General features: G+C 45.6%; 1 protein-coding gene across 1 annotated transcript in view; it reads right to left on the reverse strand.

The window, feature by feature from the left end:
- LOC119180850 (lysosomal alpha-glucosidase-like) overlaps nucleotides 1-15,256 on the reverse strand; it is a 39,593-nt gene extending 24,337 nt beyond the window's left edge. Inside the window, exons 1-8 of the mRNA XM_037431988.2 lie at nucleotides 14,969-15,256; nucleotides 13,069-13,308; nucleotides 10,775-11,010; nucleotides 6,504-6,676; nucleotides 5,057-5,237; nucleotides 4,022-4,118; nucleotides 3,100-3,212; nucleotides 739-864 (exon numbers count right to left, since the gene is read on the reverse strand). Of these exons, the coding sequence (XP_037287885.2) occupies nucleotides 739-864; nucleotides 3,100-3,212; nucleotides 4,022-4,118; nucleotides 5,057-5,237; nucleotides 6,504-6,676; nucleotides 10,775-11,010; nucleotides 13,069-13,308; nucleotides 14,969-15,074 (1,272 nt within the window). The 5' untranslated portion in view covers nucleotides 15,075-15,256. The remainder of the gene's footprint in view (nucleotides 1-738; nucleotides 865-3,099; nucleotides 3,213-4,021; nucleotides 4,119-5,056; nucleotides 5,238-6,503; nucleotides 6,677-10,774; nucleotides 11,011-13,068; nucleotides 13,309-14,968) is intronic.
- Nucleotides 15,257-20,716: the final 5,460 nt, after the last annotated feature.

Raw genomic sequence — 20,716 nt, forward strand, 5'->3', positions numbered from 1 at the left:
TTAATACAAAGAAAAAGCTAAAATACGAATAACGAAAAAGCAAGTCACAAGAACATTTCGAATTTTTTTTTACAGACGAAGCAAGATATCAAAAATTAACAAAATGAAGCAGTTATACGTTTAATTGAGACTTTTTCAATTTTGTCTTAAAAACATGAATGCGCATTAGGTCTTTCAAGTCATGTGATGAAGAATTCTTAAATGAAATTGATGAAAAATTTATTTTATTATTAAATTATTTTATTAATAATTTGAAGGACATGTGTATTTCACATATACGCATTAACATAATAATTGATTATTGCTGTAGTTTTACAGTGCCAAAGCCACGATATGATCATGCTGGAGGCCGTAGCGGAGGGCTCCACAATTTTTTTTGTTTTACAGCCTGGGATTCTCTAACGTGTTCTTAAATCTAATACACAGCTTTTCGTCTCCGTTGAAATGCAGCCAACGCTGGAATCGAACCCGCGATCTTCACATCAGCGACCGAGAATTACACACGCGCAGCAAACTATGCGCTCAACAACGAAAGCGACTTTAGAATTTTTTCTTCCCCTATCAGTGTTGGAGTCTCAGGAACCATGGTGATCTGGGGGTTCAAGCAGTTCCGGCGTTATCTTATCGACTGCAGCTTGGCACCGCTGCTTACTTATTCGTTAATTTATTAATTATGCAAATATGTTTTGTCCGTGGGCTCGTGTGTGAGCATTGGCACGGTTTATTTGCTGATCTCACCTTGGGCAGGCCCGCTTGGTCCAGCGCTGTCACCGCGCCCCTAACCTCGTTGAGCGACGTGTAGTTCGTCATCCACACTTGATAGCCCAGAGCCCAGATCGGGGGCATGAAGGGAAGACCGACGAGCTGAAAGGCAACTGTCGTGTGTATCGAACGAATTCGGTCGTGTGCACTCACATTATACGAATGAACGCTTCACTTGTCACAACGGCATATTCCTTCGACGAAAATGGTGATTTTTCGTCCACTTCAATTATTTCAATTTGCATCACGATTAGTACCCTACAATTAATGCCAACAATTACCATCGCATGTGGTTTCTCCAGCCTATGTTTGATTGATATGGATGCGTCCAACATATAAATGAGCATCTCGAGAAAAAAACCTTCTTTTAGGTAGTTTTATAATAAGTTACGAACTGAAGCCGCCAAATGCTTTGTACAAATTTAAATTCTACATCAACAGTTTCTAATTAGGTGCCGTGAAACTTGCGGTAAACCTTGCTGTCAATCTCGTTGGGTTTTTTTTTTTAATGGATGCATAATCATTACGTATTGCCTGGATTTTGGAAATGATTAGCACCAACGCACTTCGTCGTAAACTAGAATGCATACCACTAAACAGGAGTCGTTTTTAAAGTGTGCTCAGGATCTACACACGCCGTTAGAACGAAGCAGGTACATACGATTCCTAAGGTGCGACTTGTCCAAGATGAATAGTTGAAAATTCAACTAGGATGACCTTGTCTGTTGTAGTCAATTATGAATTCCCCGTGAAAATAATCAACATCATTTTGTACTCCAGAACTGTGACGGCATATACTGGGGATTTTATAAAATGTTAATGTTTCAAAACGCACCCTATTCCACAAGATCGAGCAGTTATAGGAGTCGGGGATCCTTACATAAACAAATTAAGCGGGAGTGCGTTGTAAGTCAAATGGTGCAGGCGCACGGGTAAATGATTGTTGTTAAATATACACAGTCTATTTAATTAATGCGACTTTTTGATGAGTCGGTAATACTGAAAAGTCCCGACGGGGAACTACATCGTCATATGGAAGCGCAATTCAAGTTAGACCACTCTGGGTGCTGTCATCCAATTATTCCGGGTTTGAACACTTGGAACACTCGTCCGTCTAGCATGGCGTTGCGTGGCAATTGCACAGTGTTGCCCACCGATGTCGAGAAAGAAATTCTTCAAAATAAAACATAGCAACTCTAAATGTTCGAGCTAGCTGGTGGGGTCGTCCTCAACTATTCTCCTATGCGCACAGTTTAATTTTACACGTGGAAAAAACAAGAGACCAAAAGATACGAACAGCGTCGACTTCCAAGTGATTTTTTTTAATTGCCAAGAAAATACTTATATGATGGCCACAGCGATAGCTCAGTGGTTAGAGCATCGAACGCGTTATTCGAAAATACTTATATGGTTGTTACAATAAAACTGCTGGCGCGAATACGTTTTTGTCCTGGAATAGTCAGAAATATAGTTTGGTATCATGCTTAGGACACGGGTTAGAATAGAACAGCTTAGCGTTTTATCGTTTAAAACGACTCATAACACGCCAACGCCCAAGTTTATACAGCCTGCCATCCATCACAAGATTTTATCAGACGAAGCATTAACATAACGCTATTGATGATGTCATCATGTGACGTCATAAAATGACGTCACTCGGCCACGTGAACTTTGTTACCACTCATGTTCACTATACCGGTGGCCGCCGTTTCTTCTTTTTTTTCTTACTCGTGAGATCTTTAAGGTTTATCTGGTTGTTTTTTAGCAATTTCTACCAACATGCACGCAACCCTCAGAATTCAGTCTTCATTAACACTCCTTAAAGTGTACAGCCTAATGACTTCCCATGCTCAACTTCCTTCAGGATGCCTAACTTGGTTGAATGCTTGATTTGTGGAGTTTAACGCCTCAAAGCCACCATATGATTATGAGGGACGCCGTAGTGGAGGGCTCCGGAAATTTCGACCTCCTGGGGTTCTTTAAGGTGCACATAAATCTGAGTACACGGGCCTCAGATTTGGGTGCACCTTAAAAAACCACAGGAGCAACATTGAACAACATTTCAGTTTCCATCGGAAATGCAGCCGCCACAGCCGGGATTTGATCCCACTACCTGCGGGTCAGCAGCCGAGTATCTTAGCCACTAGACCACCGTGGCGGGGCAGGATGCGTAACTTAGAAAAAGACATAGTTCATCAATTATGCCGCTATATATAATGCACCTTTCCGGATGATTCGACCAACTCTTGGACACCGTCGCGAGAAATGCATTTTCTAGAGTTGACCGATTACTGTGAGTCAGTTGCCTCAGAGAGAAGTCAGTTGAGTGTGTCTTACCTTTTGGTATTGTTGAACCACCTGAGCGGGTGTGGATCCCACGAAGAAATAAAGGTCCAGGATGCCGCCCGTGGTCGCAATGGCGATGTTTCCGCCCGATGTCACCGTGTAATCTGTTTGAGTAAATGACATACAAACGCACGTTTTGTGGGTGCCTGGAAAAACGGCACCAATGCGTTTATTACCTCCGTTCCATTTACCTCCGTTGTTGCTATATGCTAAGCGATTTCAAAAATTTTACGACATACCTTATGCTGTTATACTACTTGCAAAATAAGACGTGTCCACAGCCACCACCACGATATTGCAAATTTAATAGTAAGTAGCTGTTCTAAAAATAAATATGTAAGGACGGGTGGGCGGACGGATGGACAGACAGACAGACAGACAGACAGACAGACAGACAGACAGACAGACAGACAGACAGACAGATAGATAGATAGATAGATAGATAGATAGATAGATAGATAGATAGATAGATAGATAGATAGATAGATAGATAGATAGATAGATAGATAGATAGATAGATAGATAGATAGATAGATAGATAGATAGATAGATAGATAGATAGATAGATAGATAGATAGATAGATAGATAGATAGATAGATAGATAGATAGATAGATCAAGAAAGAAACAAAAAGAAAGAAAGAAGGAAAGAAAGAAAGAAAAGAAGAAAGAGAGAAAGAGAGAAAGAGAGAGAGAAAGAAAGAGAAAGAAAGAAAGAAAGAAAGAAAGAAAGAAAGAAAGAAAGAAAGAAAGAAAGAAAGAAAGAAAGAAAGAAAGAAAGAAAGAAAGAAAGAAAGAAAGAAAGAAGAAAACGTTCTCGTGAGTACTTTCGGTTAAATTAAGGGTTAAAATCACCCAAAAGAAGAAGCGCTAAGTTTATCCATCAAGATAAGAAGGTTAATTATTAAACTCACCCATCGCGTTGCTGTTGAGGATGAGAACTCCCCATGCTGTTCCGTCTCCTTTGGGATTCATGAAGAACGGGTGAACTCCAGCGAAGTTATCCCAGTTCTTGAAGAAAATGTACGATGTGTGTAATCGTTAGCTTCGCTGCTTGAAATACTCATCAAGTACACTTGTAAAAAAAAAATATAGGGACGAAGGGGGACTCATACAGACCCATGAATGTGATAGTCGGGGCTTAACTCAGGTTAACTTCATTCTGAGATCGTTATTGTGCTCCCAAAACTAGTTATAACACATTAACTAAACACATTGCCACGCATGCAGCCGACCTGCTATTGGGGTCGGTTGCACAACGATTCGCCATCTAGTACGACACGATGCGCACGGCTGGCACATCGCGAACGCATCAAGTGGCTAATAAATAACCTCCAGAGCCCCCCTTTACCAAGTACAAGAAGGTATACGCGTTGGCTGCGACAAATTTAAATATTAGTTTGCTCGATCTAGCGTGATATGTTTATCCCAGCTACAAATACGGACATGTACGCGTAGGCGTCTACAATTTGTTGAGTCATTTATTTATTGGATACAAAAATTATATATTAAAGAAAACTCTTTATCTGGAGCTTTGCGTCGTCAAAAACGATGAGAAGCAGCAACGATGTACGTTTCTAATACCGCGATGCTACGCCGAAAAGAAAACGCAGGAAGTGGCATCACCAAGCAAGTTCGCCACCTTGTGTAACACCTTACGTTTAGATTAAACAAAAAGTTCTTGCTTTTTTTTGTCTCCTTGTAAAGCATCGTGGCATTCTTCGCGAACACGGAAACATGGAGATGTTTCTTGACAGAATTAAAAATGGTGCTAACGTAAGTAATGATTTTTTATTGTTCGTTACATAACAAAAGGTAAGGTGAAGCAGCTTGAAATGCGACTGTATTCGTGAACTCTACTCTCAGTAAAAAAGTGTGTAGGGAGAGAGAAGCAAGCAAGTGGTCTCCAATAAATGCTTCCGGTAAGATCGGAGTGTATACACACGTACTGCGTTTGCGTCATCCGTGGCGCTGTAGTTGCTGACACGCCTGGAGAACATCGTGCCGCTTCCCATCGCAAGGTTGATGTGCTCGTGTCCGCTCTCTCCGAATCCGTACAGCTGTTCGCCGCTGTAAGGTAGCACCACCTGAAGGAACTGCTCGGTCATCACCAGGTGCCACGAGTCCAGCCTGGGTTTCAAGGGCAAAGGGTCATTTCGGCTTCAAAGGTTCCTGGGGTTTCAAGGGCAATTGATATTTTCAGACGTCTCAATGTCGTCGCAAAGCAAGAAGTGAACTTCGTTAGAGATTCGACAGATATAGGTGATACATGGCTATTTTTTAAATATCCGCAGTATCGCCGCAGGAGCGAAGCAATGAATGCGAGAGCAACAAATAGAAATATTATTCTAAGGCCAGCACCTAAATACTATATAATCCTAACTGGCGTAACTCACCACCATTAAAACATTTCATTGATGCCGCTACTAACCGCTTCGAACATATGTAAGCTCTTGTTTGCAATATGCAAAGTGCTGTATTCTTGCGAATTGCTCTAATATATTGTTGTTTCTTGCTCTGTTGCTTTCGTCCTGTATTACTCATCCACTCCTGCTTTAGCCCTGTACTTGGACTGCTGTATAATCAAATAAATAAAATAAATAAATAAAGTGCAAAGTAAAGAAACGTGGAGGCTGCAATGAGTGGAGGGACCTTCTTGCTGCTACTTCAACGCAAAATGAGTGGTGGGAACACGGCACGTACTAAGGTATGGGCCGTCTGCTGATCCCTGTCAACATAGGACGAGGGCGACTGCGCCTGGTATAGCTCAAAGTACACAGTTCCTGCCGGAGCCACAAAGCAGCCCCCACCACCACCACCACGCCAAGGACCTTTAGCGTCAACAGATTGTCATTGCGTAATTGTCGGCTCCTTTCGCATGATTTCACTTGCACATGTAACATACGACGCGCGGGCGGATGTTGTCGTCCTTGAAGTTTTTATAGAGAACCTCACGGCGACGGCGACGGCGAAAAAGTGACATTGACAATTTTGGATGTAGGCACTTGTGTTTTCGCTTGCTTACTTACTATTTCTGTGTCTGAAGTCAAGACCTACGCCAATAATTCGTGTGTGTTTTTTTATTCGTTATTATACATTGTACGTTCGTTTTTGCTTGTTTTTTTTTTCCTCGTGCGTTATTTTTTATGTAGAATTATTCATATCCACACCTTTGTGGGACAATTCGTGACATATAATAATGAGATAACGAAATTGATCAGTAATTCCTCCGCATTGGCGTTGTGATACACATCACAAAGGACAGACCGTAGGCATACTTCTGCAGCTGATCAGCGCCTGATGGGTTTGTAAAGCTAATTTTTTTCAAAGTGACACAATTTAACGGTCGCTTTACCTTGGCTTTACCGACAGGTTATCGTTCAAACGGGGACTCACATGACGACGTAATTGTCCGAGCGCAGCACCCTCAGCCTGGCGCGTCCGCGTCTCGTCTCGTTGGCCTCGATGAGGTACCGCAAGCGGCTCCTGTCCACAGCGGGAGGGCTTCGCATCAGCGGTGAGTCGTCCAGCACGGGCACCTCGTAGCGACGTCTGTCCTCGTCGTGAATCTGCCATCCCGCGCATATCGTGCACAACGGAGGCAGATTTGATTAGGAAGGGAGAACGACAAGGGAGAAGGCAGGAAGCTTAACCAGGCACGTGCTCGGTTTGCTACCCTACGCTGGGGGAATGGGAAGGGAGAGTACAAAGATGAAAGAGAGAGAAGAGAAGGAGAGACGAGGAAACGGTCTGTACATGGGATGACGTGTGTGCTGTGGAGGTATTATGCGAAAAAATCAAAGGCGTTCACATATTCCCGTAGTCCTCGGAAAGAGCAAAAGGGCTTTGACTGCCTTTTGGCACCGACGAAAGACGAGAACGGTGCTTCAGCCAGATTCCGTTAGATTACTGAAATAACAAGCGCCAGAGGTCAGGTATAGCGAAGAAATGTGCCCTCGGGTTTGTTTGTCTTTCATCAAGTGAAAGGACCATTTGGAGAGGTTGGGGCCTATACGGCTACACCGGCTACTCCTTCTCGCTTAGTAAATGAAATATGCATTACTGAAAAGAAAGGACAATCAGAAAGGCACAAAATATGTTAACACATGTCGACATCCTAATCCATGACAAGTCTCTGCGTATACTTAAAAACAAAGAGATATACACGTTCACAGACTTTTTGGGATATGTAGGAGGAATGCCTAAGGACATATTGCCATGAAATTACAACTGCCAAAAATGAATATTATTCCTAGGATTTGCCTTCACTCCTGAAGTTCAATCCGAAAAAGTTCAGGAAAGTGAGAACTCGTGATCGTGACGATAACGTCATTTCATTGCACAATCAACACAACACTTCTTTTGCTGGCACTGATTGTCCTTACGTCTTTAATTCATTATCCTTATCCGTGTTTACTAGAAAACATGACCAGCTTCCTGAAATTGTCGAAGGTGATTACTAATTCATGATACCTATCGATATCACAATTGAAAGTATATCTAGAAAACCTGAAGATATCTTCATCTTCTGATATTGATGATATCAGTTCTAAAATATTAAAAAAAACACTGTATATGCCTCCAGTACCATTTTATTTGACATTTTTCGGCAGTCGCTCACTACAGGAATGTTGCCTTCTGGCTGAAAGATAGCGAAGGTAGTGGCAGAACATAAAAGTTGCAGTAAAAGTTCACCTGAATGTTATCGCCCCATTTCTGCGACGTGCACATGTTGCAAGATGTTTGAGCATATTTATTTATTTATTTATTTATTTATTTATTTATTTATTTATTTATTTATTTATTTATTTATTTATTTATTCTGCAGCCCTATACAGGGCTATGGCAGGAACGGGATATTATACAATACTAGAAGCATGGAAAAAATCAAGAAAAGTAACACACATGGCAAAGCAAGAACACATCAAATCATAGCTTCCAACATTTACACTCATCTAAAATCAAACAATTTATTTTTCTGTAACCAGCATGGGTTTCGAAGGGGTCGTTTTTGCGAGACTTGACTCTTTTAGTTCACCGTCGACTTACATTTTAACATGAACAGTAATATGCAAACAAATTAGTTATTCCTTCACTTTGCAAAGGCCTTCGATCGTGTTGCTCGCTGTCGCTTGATTTTAAAAATGGTATCTCTAAAACTACATTACCTTACGCTAACATGGCTCAGAAACTAACAGGCAACAATTCACTATCGCGAACAATCGCTCTTCATCACTTTCTTACGTTTCCTCTGGTGTTTCACAAGACAGTGTTCTTAATCCCCTTACTTTTTCTCGTCCACATTAATGACCCGCCGGACAACTTATCCTAGTTTGTGCGTATAAAATAGGGTGTTTGGAAGCAGTCATTGTTCATCAGACAAGATAACAGTCTCGACAGCTGGCGTCGATATGGTGGATCCAGCCAGATAGATAGATAGATACCGCCGAGAGAACAAAACGCCATGATCTTCTCGTCCTGGCAAGTACTCGCTGCCTCCTCGAGAAGCGTCCATCTTCTTCACTACAAGAATATTTGCTGACGAGAGCATTGTCTATCGTCCCATCCGCAACAGTAGCGATTATCTCACCCTTCAAAAGAAGCGCATTAGAGAGAGAGAGAGAGAGAGAGAGAGAGAGAATAAGGATGAAAGAAAGGCATGTAGGTTAACCATGGCTGAGCCCGGTAGGCTACCTGGCACTGGGGAGAGGGTAAGGGGAATAAAAGTTAGAGAGAGAGAGAGAGAGGAGAAAAATGTCACTCATGCCGTCGACAAAACGGCAGTTATAAGCGGATTAATGAGTGGTGAAAAACGAGGCAAACGACACTAAATGTTTTCAGATGCAAACTAATCACCTTTAGTCGAAAACACGATAACCTTAATGGTCAATACATATTTGATAATATCATTGTATAACCCACCGAGCATTACAAGTACCTAGGCACAAACTTAACTCCTACTCTTTCTTGGTCTACACGTACCAATTCCATCTGTGCTAACAAATCAAGATCATTAGGTTTTCTGTGCCGAAACCTATACAGTGCTCCCTTCGATGTACGTAAACGCCATGGCTTGTCTTGCTCTAATCCGTCTTCAACTAGAGTTCGCCTCCTCCATTTGGTCACCACATTAACAACACCCCATACAAAAGTTAGAATCTATACAGAACAGAGCTAGTCGATTCATAGCACGTAATTACAGCTATATTAATACCCATCCAGCCTAACACAGGTTAAACAGTGTCGCAGTCCAGCCACTGAAAATTCGCCGCGACATTTCACCTTTTTCACTATTCAACAAACTCATCCACACCATCACGATGCTATCTGTTCACCTTAATATAGCTCATCAAATTACGAGCCGACTTTGTAACAGCGTTAGTTTATCACGCATGTACGGTAATACTATAACGCTTTCCACCAATCGACTCTTCCACAAGCTATTCGCTTGCCAGATGATCTTGTCTCAGAGCAAGACCAGGCAAAGTTCTGCCACGCTCTTTAAAAAATGTGTGTTCACTGAAAACTAGTGTATTACATTTATAGTACAGCTACCTACGTTTTTTTTATTCTTTCTCCTGCTTTTTTCTTATGTACATTTATTTGCAGTAAACTGTTTTGTCAGTTTTATTTTTATTTTGAACTATTGCTGGTTTATAGTTACTGTTAAATTGCCTTTTGCATTACACCTTCACATTATAATTTACTTTTATAGTACGTATTGTGCTTATATGTTCACGTGTTGAATCGTATTTTCTTTAATAATCAATATTTACCTACGTATGCATATATATCTCCCGCGTATAATCTGTACCGCCCCCTCCCCCCCTACACGATCCCCCTCGAGGTCTCTATAAGGTACTGTAAATAAGTAAATAAAAATAAAGAAAACATTATCTGAAAACTCAGTACAATCCAATGGCACGTGAGTCACAAATATTATTTGTGGTCAACTGTTGCACTAGCGTCACACGGTCGCGATACAGCTCGATCGATGTGAAATTTCTGAACAGTGATTTCTGAAGCTTACGTAAAGCAGCCAATTACGATCGAGAAATTCAATCCCCATCAGTCCCGATCGCGATCAAACGTGACCGCGTGACAGTGCTGTGAAACGAAAACTTCAGACCGCCACTTCTCTGTTCCCTCTGGGTCAGTAAAATGTAAACGGCTTGACGTGCGCAGGGTTCTTCATTATATGTGGAGAAGGAGGGGGGGGGGGGGGGGGCAGTGGTTTTTTTTTTTTTTTTACAGCTTACCCTCTCAATTGGTAGTGTGTGTAGTGTCCGAAATCCAACTTTCTTCACAGCGGGCGACAAAAAAAAAAACGGAAATGAAACCATGCCATGCTTCTTACAATGACGCGCCTTTCGTCCGTCCCTGGGTTCCCGGAAGTAAAAAATGAGAAGCAAGCATTTCTTGGAATGGGGGCCGTTGGCCCTCATTGTATATCCAAAACCTGCGTTGCCACAAACCATGCTCTTTTTAAGAATTGTGGTAAGGTCCAACTGAATAAAAGTACAGCGCAAAAGTAGCGCTTCCAGGGGGCAGCCGCCTCCCCAGTGCACGCCCTTGGAGAGAGGTCAGTTAGCGCATGGCCTCCGAGATGGCGGAGCCGCGCGCCCGTCATTTCGGGTGCCATGGTTAACGCAGAGTGAGCGACTCACCCGTAACCTCAACGTATCTTCAGTGATGTATACCGCCTGCACGCGCACGTTGTTGATGACATCATCGGCGAAAGGGCCCTGCGAGGTCATGTCGTAGGTGAGGCTGTAGTTCACCTCCCGGTCTCCGTACGTGGTGTGCCGGTACCGGTAGCCGAACGCGTCGTCCCGCAGAAAGCAGCGAGTGGCCCCGCCGTGTCCTGGATCCGGCATCGCCTTGCACCCGTGCTTCTCGCAGTCTGCGCGTGGGAAAAACAGAGTACAGCTGTCGTAATTGAGACTGGGAGACACAGAGTGCGTCTCTTTGTACACGGCCCTCCGACTCAACCACGCGACGAAGGGCCATCCAGCGGCTTGAGGAGGCCCTGGCAAAGCAGAGGAGAAAGGGAGCCGACGCCCCGGACAACGGGAGCGGAGGAGCCCGAGTATCCAACGCCTAGCCGGAGCACAACGTCCTCAAGATCTAGGGCCTGGTACTATAGGACTATTAGCCATAGTCTTCAGATAGGGAATACCCGCGCCCTGCGTGGCCGGTGACTTCCCGCACGCCGGATGCGTGAATAAATGTTGTTTCTCTCTCTCTGCACGGCCCTTCGTTGAGAGAACCGAGGAAGTGTACGCTCCTCAGCATTCTCTAACCCAGCACCTAAAGCTCAAGGTGTTCGTGAAACGTGTGTTGGCAAATTCACGATAGTTCACGGGGTCGTGACATGAGAGAAGTCCTGCAGGTTGCCACATCAGTAACAGCTTCGTTTGTAGGTAATAGCATAAGATCGATCAACCGACCAACCAACCGATCAGCAAATCGATCATTGACAAATCAATAAATCAAAACATCACTTTTTATCTACTTATAAAAACTACAAATATACATTGCTTATTCAGATGGAGGCCCATGGCTGAAAGGAGATCTGTTAGAAAAACTGGCGCTCTTTAGCCTTAGATGCCCTTGCGCCAATAAAACTTAATAATAATAATAATAATAATAATAACAATAACAATAATAATCTGTTAGAAATGCAGTGGACATAAATACAAGAATATAGCAACATAACAACTTTACTCAATCAGCTAAACAATAAAATCAGTGAAGGTATACGTAATAAAGAGACCTTTAATTATTTAATGAGATGGTGTGCAAAAAATGTACTTAATATGTAATATTCTAGATACCACGTAATACCGTATGTAATATCACTCCTTCCCAACCGACTGGTGCAAGTAATGGTGTGTGTTGTCATACGGGAAATAAAACGAAACAGAATTTTAAGTATTGCAGCCGCGTGGTCGTGTGGCCATCGCACAACTCTTTAACTCTCCACATCCACGCCGCACGTCGTGACGCGATGATCTGCAACAGCTACATGTTGAGCATTAATATCTCCGCGGATAAGACTTGTCTCATTCGATAAGCTTGATCTGGTCTGCAATAACACGTAAAGGGGGGCTAGTTGGTTTTCATGCATACTGATAGTTTAGCGCATATAGACACGAGGACACAGAGGGACGGATCTGTGCTTGTCCTTGTGCGCTGGACACACACGATTCTGCGCTGGTCCTTGTGATCCTTTCGACTGTGTCCTCGTGTGTGTGCCCTAAAGTATCAAGTATTGATCGGATCCATGCACTTTAGACAGGCACCGGTGCTCTTCGAGTGATTCGGCGTAAAATGAATGCACTGCGCGGACGCCTGACCACTCGTTGTTCTAGCGAGAGCGACTGCAGCCAATGACGTTCTTTCTCGGACCTCTTGTCTTAAGGCCTGACCACACGCATTCGTGCAGCGCGTCAGCGCGTAGCTTTCTGGCGTGGCGTCACCCGCTCTCCCTATGAAGAGAGAAAACGTGCAGCTTAGCGTAACCGCGCGCCCTCTTTTTCCATGAGGAGGGAGAGATGGCTGCTCTCTCTGCGTACTGATGTAGTCATGGCCTTTAGCTTTGTTCTCTTGCGAGAACGCGCCGCGTCGTCTTTGCGCCACATCATCTCCGGTTTCTCGCAGCGATCTACGTCATAGCGCAGCAGCGCCATCCCACTATACCACGAGGCAGGTGCCGCCACGTGAACGCGCTCCACTTGTTGCACAGCCCCGGCACTTTATTTGTCTGTACGATTTCGTCTACATGCAGGCGTGAGCTGGCCAAATACACATCTCCCTCAGCGGAGGGGAGGGGGTCGCATAGGCTAGAAGCAAGCATATTTGCTGAAGTTCAATTGTGCTGTGATCGGCGACTGCGGTCGTCTCGATCAGTCCGATGCCGTTCGAGGGATCAGCTATCTCAAATTGGCGGGACGCTTACCTTCGACGGTTTGCACCGGACAAGGGATGTCCGTGATGATATCGGGCTCGGAGGGTCCAGGACCTCCTCCGTCGGGGCCGCCGCCACCTGCGGGGCCTCCCGGCGATCCCGCAGGGGCCACGTTGTAGTAGAAGTAGCGGTGCGTCGCTATCGTCACGGCCAGAGCCACCAGGATGATGATCATGCACGCCAGAAAGAAGACCACGCAGCCGATGGCCAGGTGCGTCTTCGATATGTTCGCTGTCGGGGAGACCAGGCCGGCAATTCAATGAAATCTTGATAATATTTTACTTCCAGCAAACGGCGAAAATAAACCGCAGTCCTGTGAATGAGCCAGAAATTAAAGGGAGGAATGAAGGAAATAAAGAAAGGAAGGAAGGAAGGAAGGAAGGAAGGAAGGAAGGAAGGAAGGAAGGAAGGAAGGAAGGAAGGAAGGAAGGAAGGAAGGAAGGAAGGAAGGAAGGAAGGGGAAATGGAGAGGTTTTAACTAGTCTAGGAGGGCCGGTATGCTACCCTACACAGGGGAAGGGGTGGAGGAGTTGTAGGATACAATAATAACATCTGGTGTTTCACGTCCCGAAACCACCGTATCATTACGAGAGACACCGTAGTGAAGGGCTCCGGAAGTTTCCACTGCCTGGGTTCTTTTTTTGTTGTTGTTGTTCGAGGGGAGGGGAGGGCTCAGGGGGGCGCATAAGCTCGGTGTGCCAGCCCTTGGCTACACCGCTGTCTCGGATCTTTTTTTCTTTGTTTTTTTAGTACTGTTGCGTTCCGAGTTTAAAGTGACCACAGCCATGCACATGGCGGTAGGGTCGGGGCTGCCACCTAAGTCATTTAAAGATGTGTGTGTGTGTGTGTGTGTGTGTGTGTGTGTGTGTGTGTGTGTGTGTGTGTGTGTGTGTGTGTGTGTGTGTGTGTGTGTGTGTTTGGCGATGATGGTAACCAAGGAACCGTATATTTGGACACAAAGAACTCTTTGCATCCTATATTTACCCCGGAAATCAGGGTACCTTTGGGAGAAGCACGCAAATGCTTCATTTTCATTTTCTTGCATCCATTACGGAGCTCGTTCTCTTTCAGAATAGCCAACAAAAAAATGTGTAGCGGCACTCAACAGTGCGTACAATTTTCAAATGGCTTATTAGTGGAGAACACGGCGCACGCCTATGCTCCTGTATGATTTAATCACTTTGTATCTTTATGTGCACTCTGCGCCTATGATAGAAGTCTATTTAACTAGAGTATTTCTTTTTTTCACGTGCCGTTAAAAGAGATTGTGGCACATTAATTTAGGATCCAAGAAACCACGAGCGCTGAGAATACGAGTAACCATCTCCGAAAAAAACTCCGCTGCCTTTAGACAAAACGTTTGCCGTAAATGGCATCCTACAGCTTTTAAAAATTCAACGAAATTTGTAGAAAACGTACTGAAACGCGCAAGTGTGCTTTCGCATCGAGGCGGACCTCTGGCGCACAAAGGGGGCAGGAGGTGCAGCCGCCACCCCCCCCCCTTGTCACCTCAAAAAAGGAGGGGGGGGGGGGCAAAGTCTGCCCCGTACATTGACTTAGTAGAAAGGAAGGGGGGGGGGGGGGGTGCGACGATGACCGTTCGGCCCCATCCCCCTGATGGAGAACGCCGCGCACGCTAATGCGTGGTAGGCCTAGCATCGTGTTAGCCCTCGCGGTCATGACGGCGTGCTGTCTGTTAATCGAACCCTGATCCGATACGAAGAACGCTTTCTTGCTATTGACCATTCCAATGTTAGCATACACAATCGTCAACAGCGATCAATGAATTGCATGCGTGTGTGTTTGTTATAAAACAAAAACATTCCGTACACCGTAGGCCACGAGCCAGCGATTAGGAAATACCAGGGAGTTTTGGGGAAGACACACTTACGCATGTGTAGCCGCTCCCAGCAGCTCGTGCTGGCCGTCGAAGCCGTGCGATCCAGCCTGAAAGTGTGAGACCGTCCGAATCCACTGCCGTCGACGTCTCGCGCCATGTAGGCAGCGAGCAGCCAGTCCTAGATCGCGCCCGGCGCGGGCCACGTCCTCGGCACGGTTACGCTCCGACTCTCTGCCCCGCTTCCAGGGAACGCCAAAACCAGAGCCGCACCGCGAGCGGCGTCGCATACACACGGCTCGATGCGACGTATGTCGGCCGCTCTCCGAGAGCGCTCTGGCTTGATTCCTATGCACAGCGGAACAATGGCCGCCCTGCCGTCACGACGCGGCTCAATGTCGTCCGGAACGACGGCGTCCGGTGGCGGGGGCATCGGGACCGTTAATACATTGCTTAATCCGGCTCGCCGTCCATATCACAGCCGTCGGAAAGCCGACGCATCACATCAAGCGTTTTTTTTTTTTTTCTTTCCCAGCCCGCCAAACGAGATGCACATGAATTAACATTGAACGACCATGCCACCCCGGGTTTGTGACGGGACTGTTGTTCCGGTATGCCCGCAATGCGACGCCAATGTTCCAGCGCGTATACGTGCAGCAAACAAACGAGAACACGTATGATAGCTTCGCATGTACGCGTGCAGGCGACGTCCTTTCCAGTTAAGCGACGGCAGGCCTTCGCTGCTGCACGGACTGCGCAATCTGCAGTGGCTGCGCACGAGCGGTTGCGAAATGGACATTGCGGAGCATCGAGTTGTCAGTGAACCTGAACGGATGCCCATGAGTGGATAATTATGGCGCTCATTCGCTGAGGCGCGTGTCGTGAGCGGGGCGCATCTAAATTGGTGCGTCTTGAAAGGTTTACACTTGAAACGTTACACGCCTTTTCACGGAAGACAAATAAGCATTAGGCACCACCCCCACCCCTCAAGTCTATCAAAACGCACTACCGAGGCAGTGATGTCAGCTCTTGTACCATGGGCGTATCCAAGCGGGGTTGGAAGAGGGGGGTTCAAACTCCTCAAAACTTTTCAATTCTGCTTTCGTACATATATACACTCACACATACAAACGAACCACGAGCATATATATTGCATGAATACACCCCCCCCCCCCCCTCAAGAAAAAAAATTCTGGCTACGCTCCTGCCTTAGTTAAAAAACGAAGTGTTTCTTCTCTCTTGTCAAAAGTAAAGAGACTTGCCATTGTGTGACATGGGCCCAACGGGGCATGTTCTAGCACCATCTTTTCCAGGCTTACCGCGTTCGTTCATATTGCTTCTCCGACATTCCCTTGCTGAGCGGGAGATGTAAGGTATAATTCAATTTACTGTTTTACCTGTGGGGATCAGAATGTGCGGGAGCAACTAATATTCCAGATTTATCGCGGTACATGACATGGTGTAAGTTGTCTACTTTGTCTATGGCCGGACACTGTCACCATCTGCTACTGAACTTCGACTGCCTGCCGTTTTATGCAATGAGAGAGAAACCAACATCGACAGCTCTGAGCGCAAGAGGCCCACCAAGCTGATACCACCTTTCAATACAAAGAATGTAACTCTGCACTCGGGCACTGTGTAGTTGCGTCGAGTGACTGTTTGGCTGCATTGCAAACTAATCACACCAGCTAACTGTATTTATGTACGATTAGCAATAACAAGAGGCGTGCGCAGCGCTCTTCATTATGAAAGGCGTAGTACCACCACAGCGCCCCCCCCTCCCCAGCTTGAGTAGCCGAGTCCAGAATAAAGATTAACTTCGTAACTTCAAAGAAAAAAAAACTTCTTAACGGATGCAAAAATCAAATTGAAGTGATCACGTGCTCCACGCAAGGGCCTGCCTTCAGACCCCTTGCAGTGTGTGCGCACGCCTACAGAAATAACTAAGACTGCGTGTACAAGAGCTACGGAGCTTCAAGCGTGAAGGCACAGAGTATGATCGAACGTCGCGAGACCACACACAAGGTCTTGCTAACGTTAGCGTGCGCGGGATCGCTACAACAGAGCGCAATGTATGTCACAGCATGTCGCGCTTCCGGGTTTGCCACTTTGGAATCCGAAATGACGCATGTCTCGGCAAAACAGCTGCACCTCGTGCAGTCAAGGTTCCGGGACGTCAAAGTCCTGCAGCCAAGGCCCCCGTCGACGCGTTTTGCCATTACAATATATGTAGTTGCGCAGGTACCGGTATACGCCAAGGTATTTCACCTTTGTCGCAGCGGCAAATGAAACTTGCAAGACAATAGTCAAGCGGTGAACAGATTAGCTGTATGTCATATAGCACAACAGCAAACGTGAAGCCTGTCAAAGAGAACGCGTGGTTCACGTTAAAGGGACACAAAACGAAAATAATTCAAAGCAGTCATCAGTGACTCTAAATCTGCCATCATCTGACTTGTCCGTGGTACGGTCGCCACAACTAGGGCACACATCCTCCGACATTTGCCCCAGGTGGCATACAACTCCTCAGGCAACACGGCCATCAGCAGCGCCACCGACGAGGATCCCACTTAAATCCATTTCATCCAACTCGTCTGGGTCCCAGTGCACGCAGGCGACGCGGACAACGACGCCGGCCAGACAAGCTTGAAGAATCGTACGCCTAGCGGTGCGTCAGAACGTGAACACCACGGCGGAGAAACTAACGAACCACTCCTCCTTTTACCGACATCGTGCAACACATGTTAACCAAATCATCCCCGCAAACAGAACTAAAAAAGCACAAAAATCACTCGGCGGCGGCTTGAAACTTATTCGTTCCCATCACCGCCCACCTGTCGACGCATCTACCTAGCCCTCGTCACATCTGCTTGAACTCTTTGCAAGACACAGACTGCGACTCTGAACCGCTGCGTCATTACAGGATGCAGCAGGGACCCTCCCCCAACATCCCTCCTGGGAAAGTCACCGTCAGTTGAGGCCTGGAAGAGAACTCTCACGACCAGAAACCCTGGACGGCCAGTTCCAGGTCATCAAACTTGAAGAGGAGGCGAGCAGGCCCGACCAGGAAGTCATTTCCTCTGCGGAAACCGACGGCTTGGCGATTGAAGTTGTTGACTATTACTACTAGTATACTACTACTATCACTACTAGTCAACGCAGACTGTCGGAATGTCATTCAAACCTCGCAGCGCATTGCGAGCCAAGAAGATTTTTATTTTTAAAGAAAAGAAGGTTATAGACACGGTGCAAGCGTGTGTCTTTATCTCAACATAACGTGTCTAATCATACTGATTCAATTGCCTTCAAAAATCTTGCCCGTCAGTTTGCATGTTTTAACACAGTCCGAAACAGTCTTCTACGAGAGAGTCGTGACGTGCGCATACCAACATGCACCGTCTTTTACTGTCGGACATTCGGCGCTACCACTTCTCGCATAAAAAATCATCGCGCTGAAGTAAACGCCATACGGACGCCATGGTATTTGTCTCTATTTTCGGGACCACACGCATTTGCGCTGGTCGTGGTTAAGGGCAATATGTGTTCATCTTATAGCCATTTGCGCGAGACAAACAAGTCTTGAATTCGTTTCAACTAGGCTGGCTCGCAGTTTTGCTTCAGTTAATATGTGTTCTTTGTTTTGAGTTGCTGTTTATTCTCTAGCTGTATAAGGGGCTTTTTGTATACTTTTAAAACACTATTATAACTTTAGGGACGGCGGGGAGCTAGGGATAGGGCGGTGACTGCTGCCTCACAGCTGCCACCACCACACCTGCAGCTAGCGCGATAACTTCACTGCAATTAAAAACTGCAAATAGCAACCACTATGCATTCCTTGGATTCAATGTTAATCCGCCCCATTTGGTTGTGTCGACCTAAAAATTGCGATTCGTCACTTTCATTGTTGTCAAGTGCTGTCACACCTTAGATGATACCGCGGCACCCCTTTTCTTTCCCGCAGGCGGGGCTCCCGATATTCAAAAAAGTGATTCAAAAAGCGCGCTCTCAACGGCACCAAAGCATCTAAGCTTGAGCCACGGCCAGGCTCCTCCTCCGCTGAGATACAGTTCTAATACACTTTATCTGAGGAGAGACTCCAGAGTAGAGTTTGGCCGTGCTTGAGCGCGCGTGATCTTACGACGCCCCACCGCCAGGGGCGCTAGTTTATGATTCTTGGCGGGCGTTTTTAAGTTACGTGTAAGTTGGTTATAATTACCCAGGAGCCTTTAAAACAAATTGCCGGAGTGTTAATCATTACCCTTGAGTGCCCACAAAACGTTGATGCCAACCCAAAAAGTGGCAACAACCAACGTTCATAGAACAAACTTGGCAACAACTGCCGCCATCTTAGTACGGGCATAATGAACTGTTGGCGTTTGAAAAAGAAAACTGAGCGTTTTCCTCGCACGCTCGAAGAGTTTACAACTTTTTCCGAGTCAGAAGCTGCTCGGCATCTGTCTGTGTTTCTAATTTTTCTTAATATATATAAAATTCTTGCCAAATTTTATTAGGAATTAAGTCACCAATATTCGACTCGATGTGTTATTTCATCGCGAACAATTATACTATACAATAAACGTAGCACTTACACTGATCTCTAAATGGGCACCACCATAAAAGAGCATGTTTCCGAGATCTTTGGAAAGCAAAAGCTGGCGTCGCCTTTGCTGGCAAGGCGTTGCGCGAAATTAGACTCAAGCACTAAATCCTTGTAGATGCTAACGCTAGTGCTAATTATACACCCATCTAAAGGGGGCGCTGACTATGTCCCCGACTTGGCGACCTGTCACGTCGTTGTATGAAGTGCAGGCTCATGGCTACTTTGAGCGTGCACGTCGGGAACCAAAGGCAGCCCGTTACGAGAAGCACGTTATCGCTCCATATTGCTTTGCATCCAGTACAAAGCTTGTTTTTGTTCGCACTCGACCAACAGGGGTGTGAGCTATGCTCACAACTCGCCTTTTTCATTTTCCTGTCCTGCTTTCTGCCATTTTGGTACGGGCCAGAATAATCGGTATCGCCAGAACGAGAGCCTCAAAGATCAGGCAGGACTTTTCCGCCAGAAAGATGCGTGCGCCGTGGAATCGCGAAAAAGGGGGCGGATTGCTCGCTGCCCCAGAGATAGAATTACAGTGAGTAAATATCACAGCAACTGAAAGCGGTGCATAGTTCAAACACGGGCAGTTCACGATCTCGGGGTTTCTTATGCGTTCGATTGAGCACTTTGTCTGTTGACAAATACTTAAGCATGTGCTTTCTTCTCGTAATGTACAAATCACACAATGCAAAATTAATAGGCAGCAATACTCATGAGGCACAACGTAAACCAAAAATGTTTTGACATTCTTTCATAAACTTAAGGCCATAGATTAGATTTAAAGGGGCACTAACAGGCAAGATTTTTTACGCATTAATAAAGATTTCACAATCCCAGAAAAGCCCTTCACCGCGATACGACGCTTAGCAAGTGAGAAAATGCACGGAAAGAAAATGTAAAGGGGTAAGAAAATGTAGAGATACTGTATATGCTACCTTTAGGTAGCATATACAGTAATTCTAAGAAAATGCGTGTGGAGACGCTACCATTGCGATTCCCGCACCATGCACCGTGACGTCGTAGACTTTGAAGGCATGTACTGGGTCCTACGTAGCTTTTGATAAATGAAGTACATTGCCATCACTCTGTGCCATTATCTCAGCATACAAAGTTTCAGAAGATTTCATCACGCGAATCTAGCGAAAATACCAATAACACATATCGAAATTTTCGACGTCACGCGCGAACTTTATCGGCGCGAAGTT

This window comes from Rhipicephalus microplus, chromosome 10 (assembly GCF_043290135.1).
Source record: "Rhipicephalus microplus isolate Deutch F79 chromosome 10, USDA_Rmic, whole genome shotgun sequence".
In the NCBI taxonomy this organism is placed as follows: domain Eukaryota; kingdom Metazoa; phylum Arthropoda; class Arachnida; order Ixodida; family Ixodidae; genus Rhipicephalus; species Rhipicephalus microplus.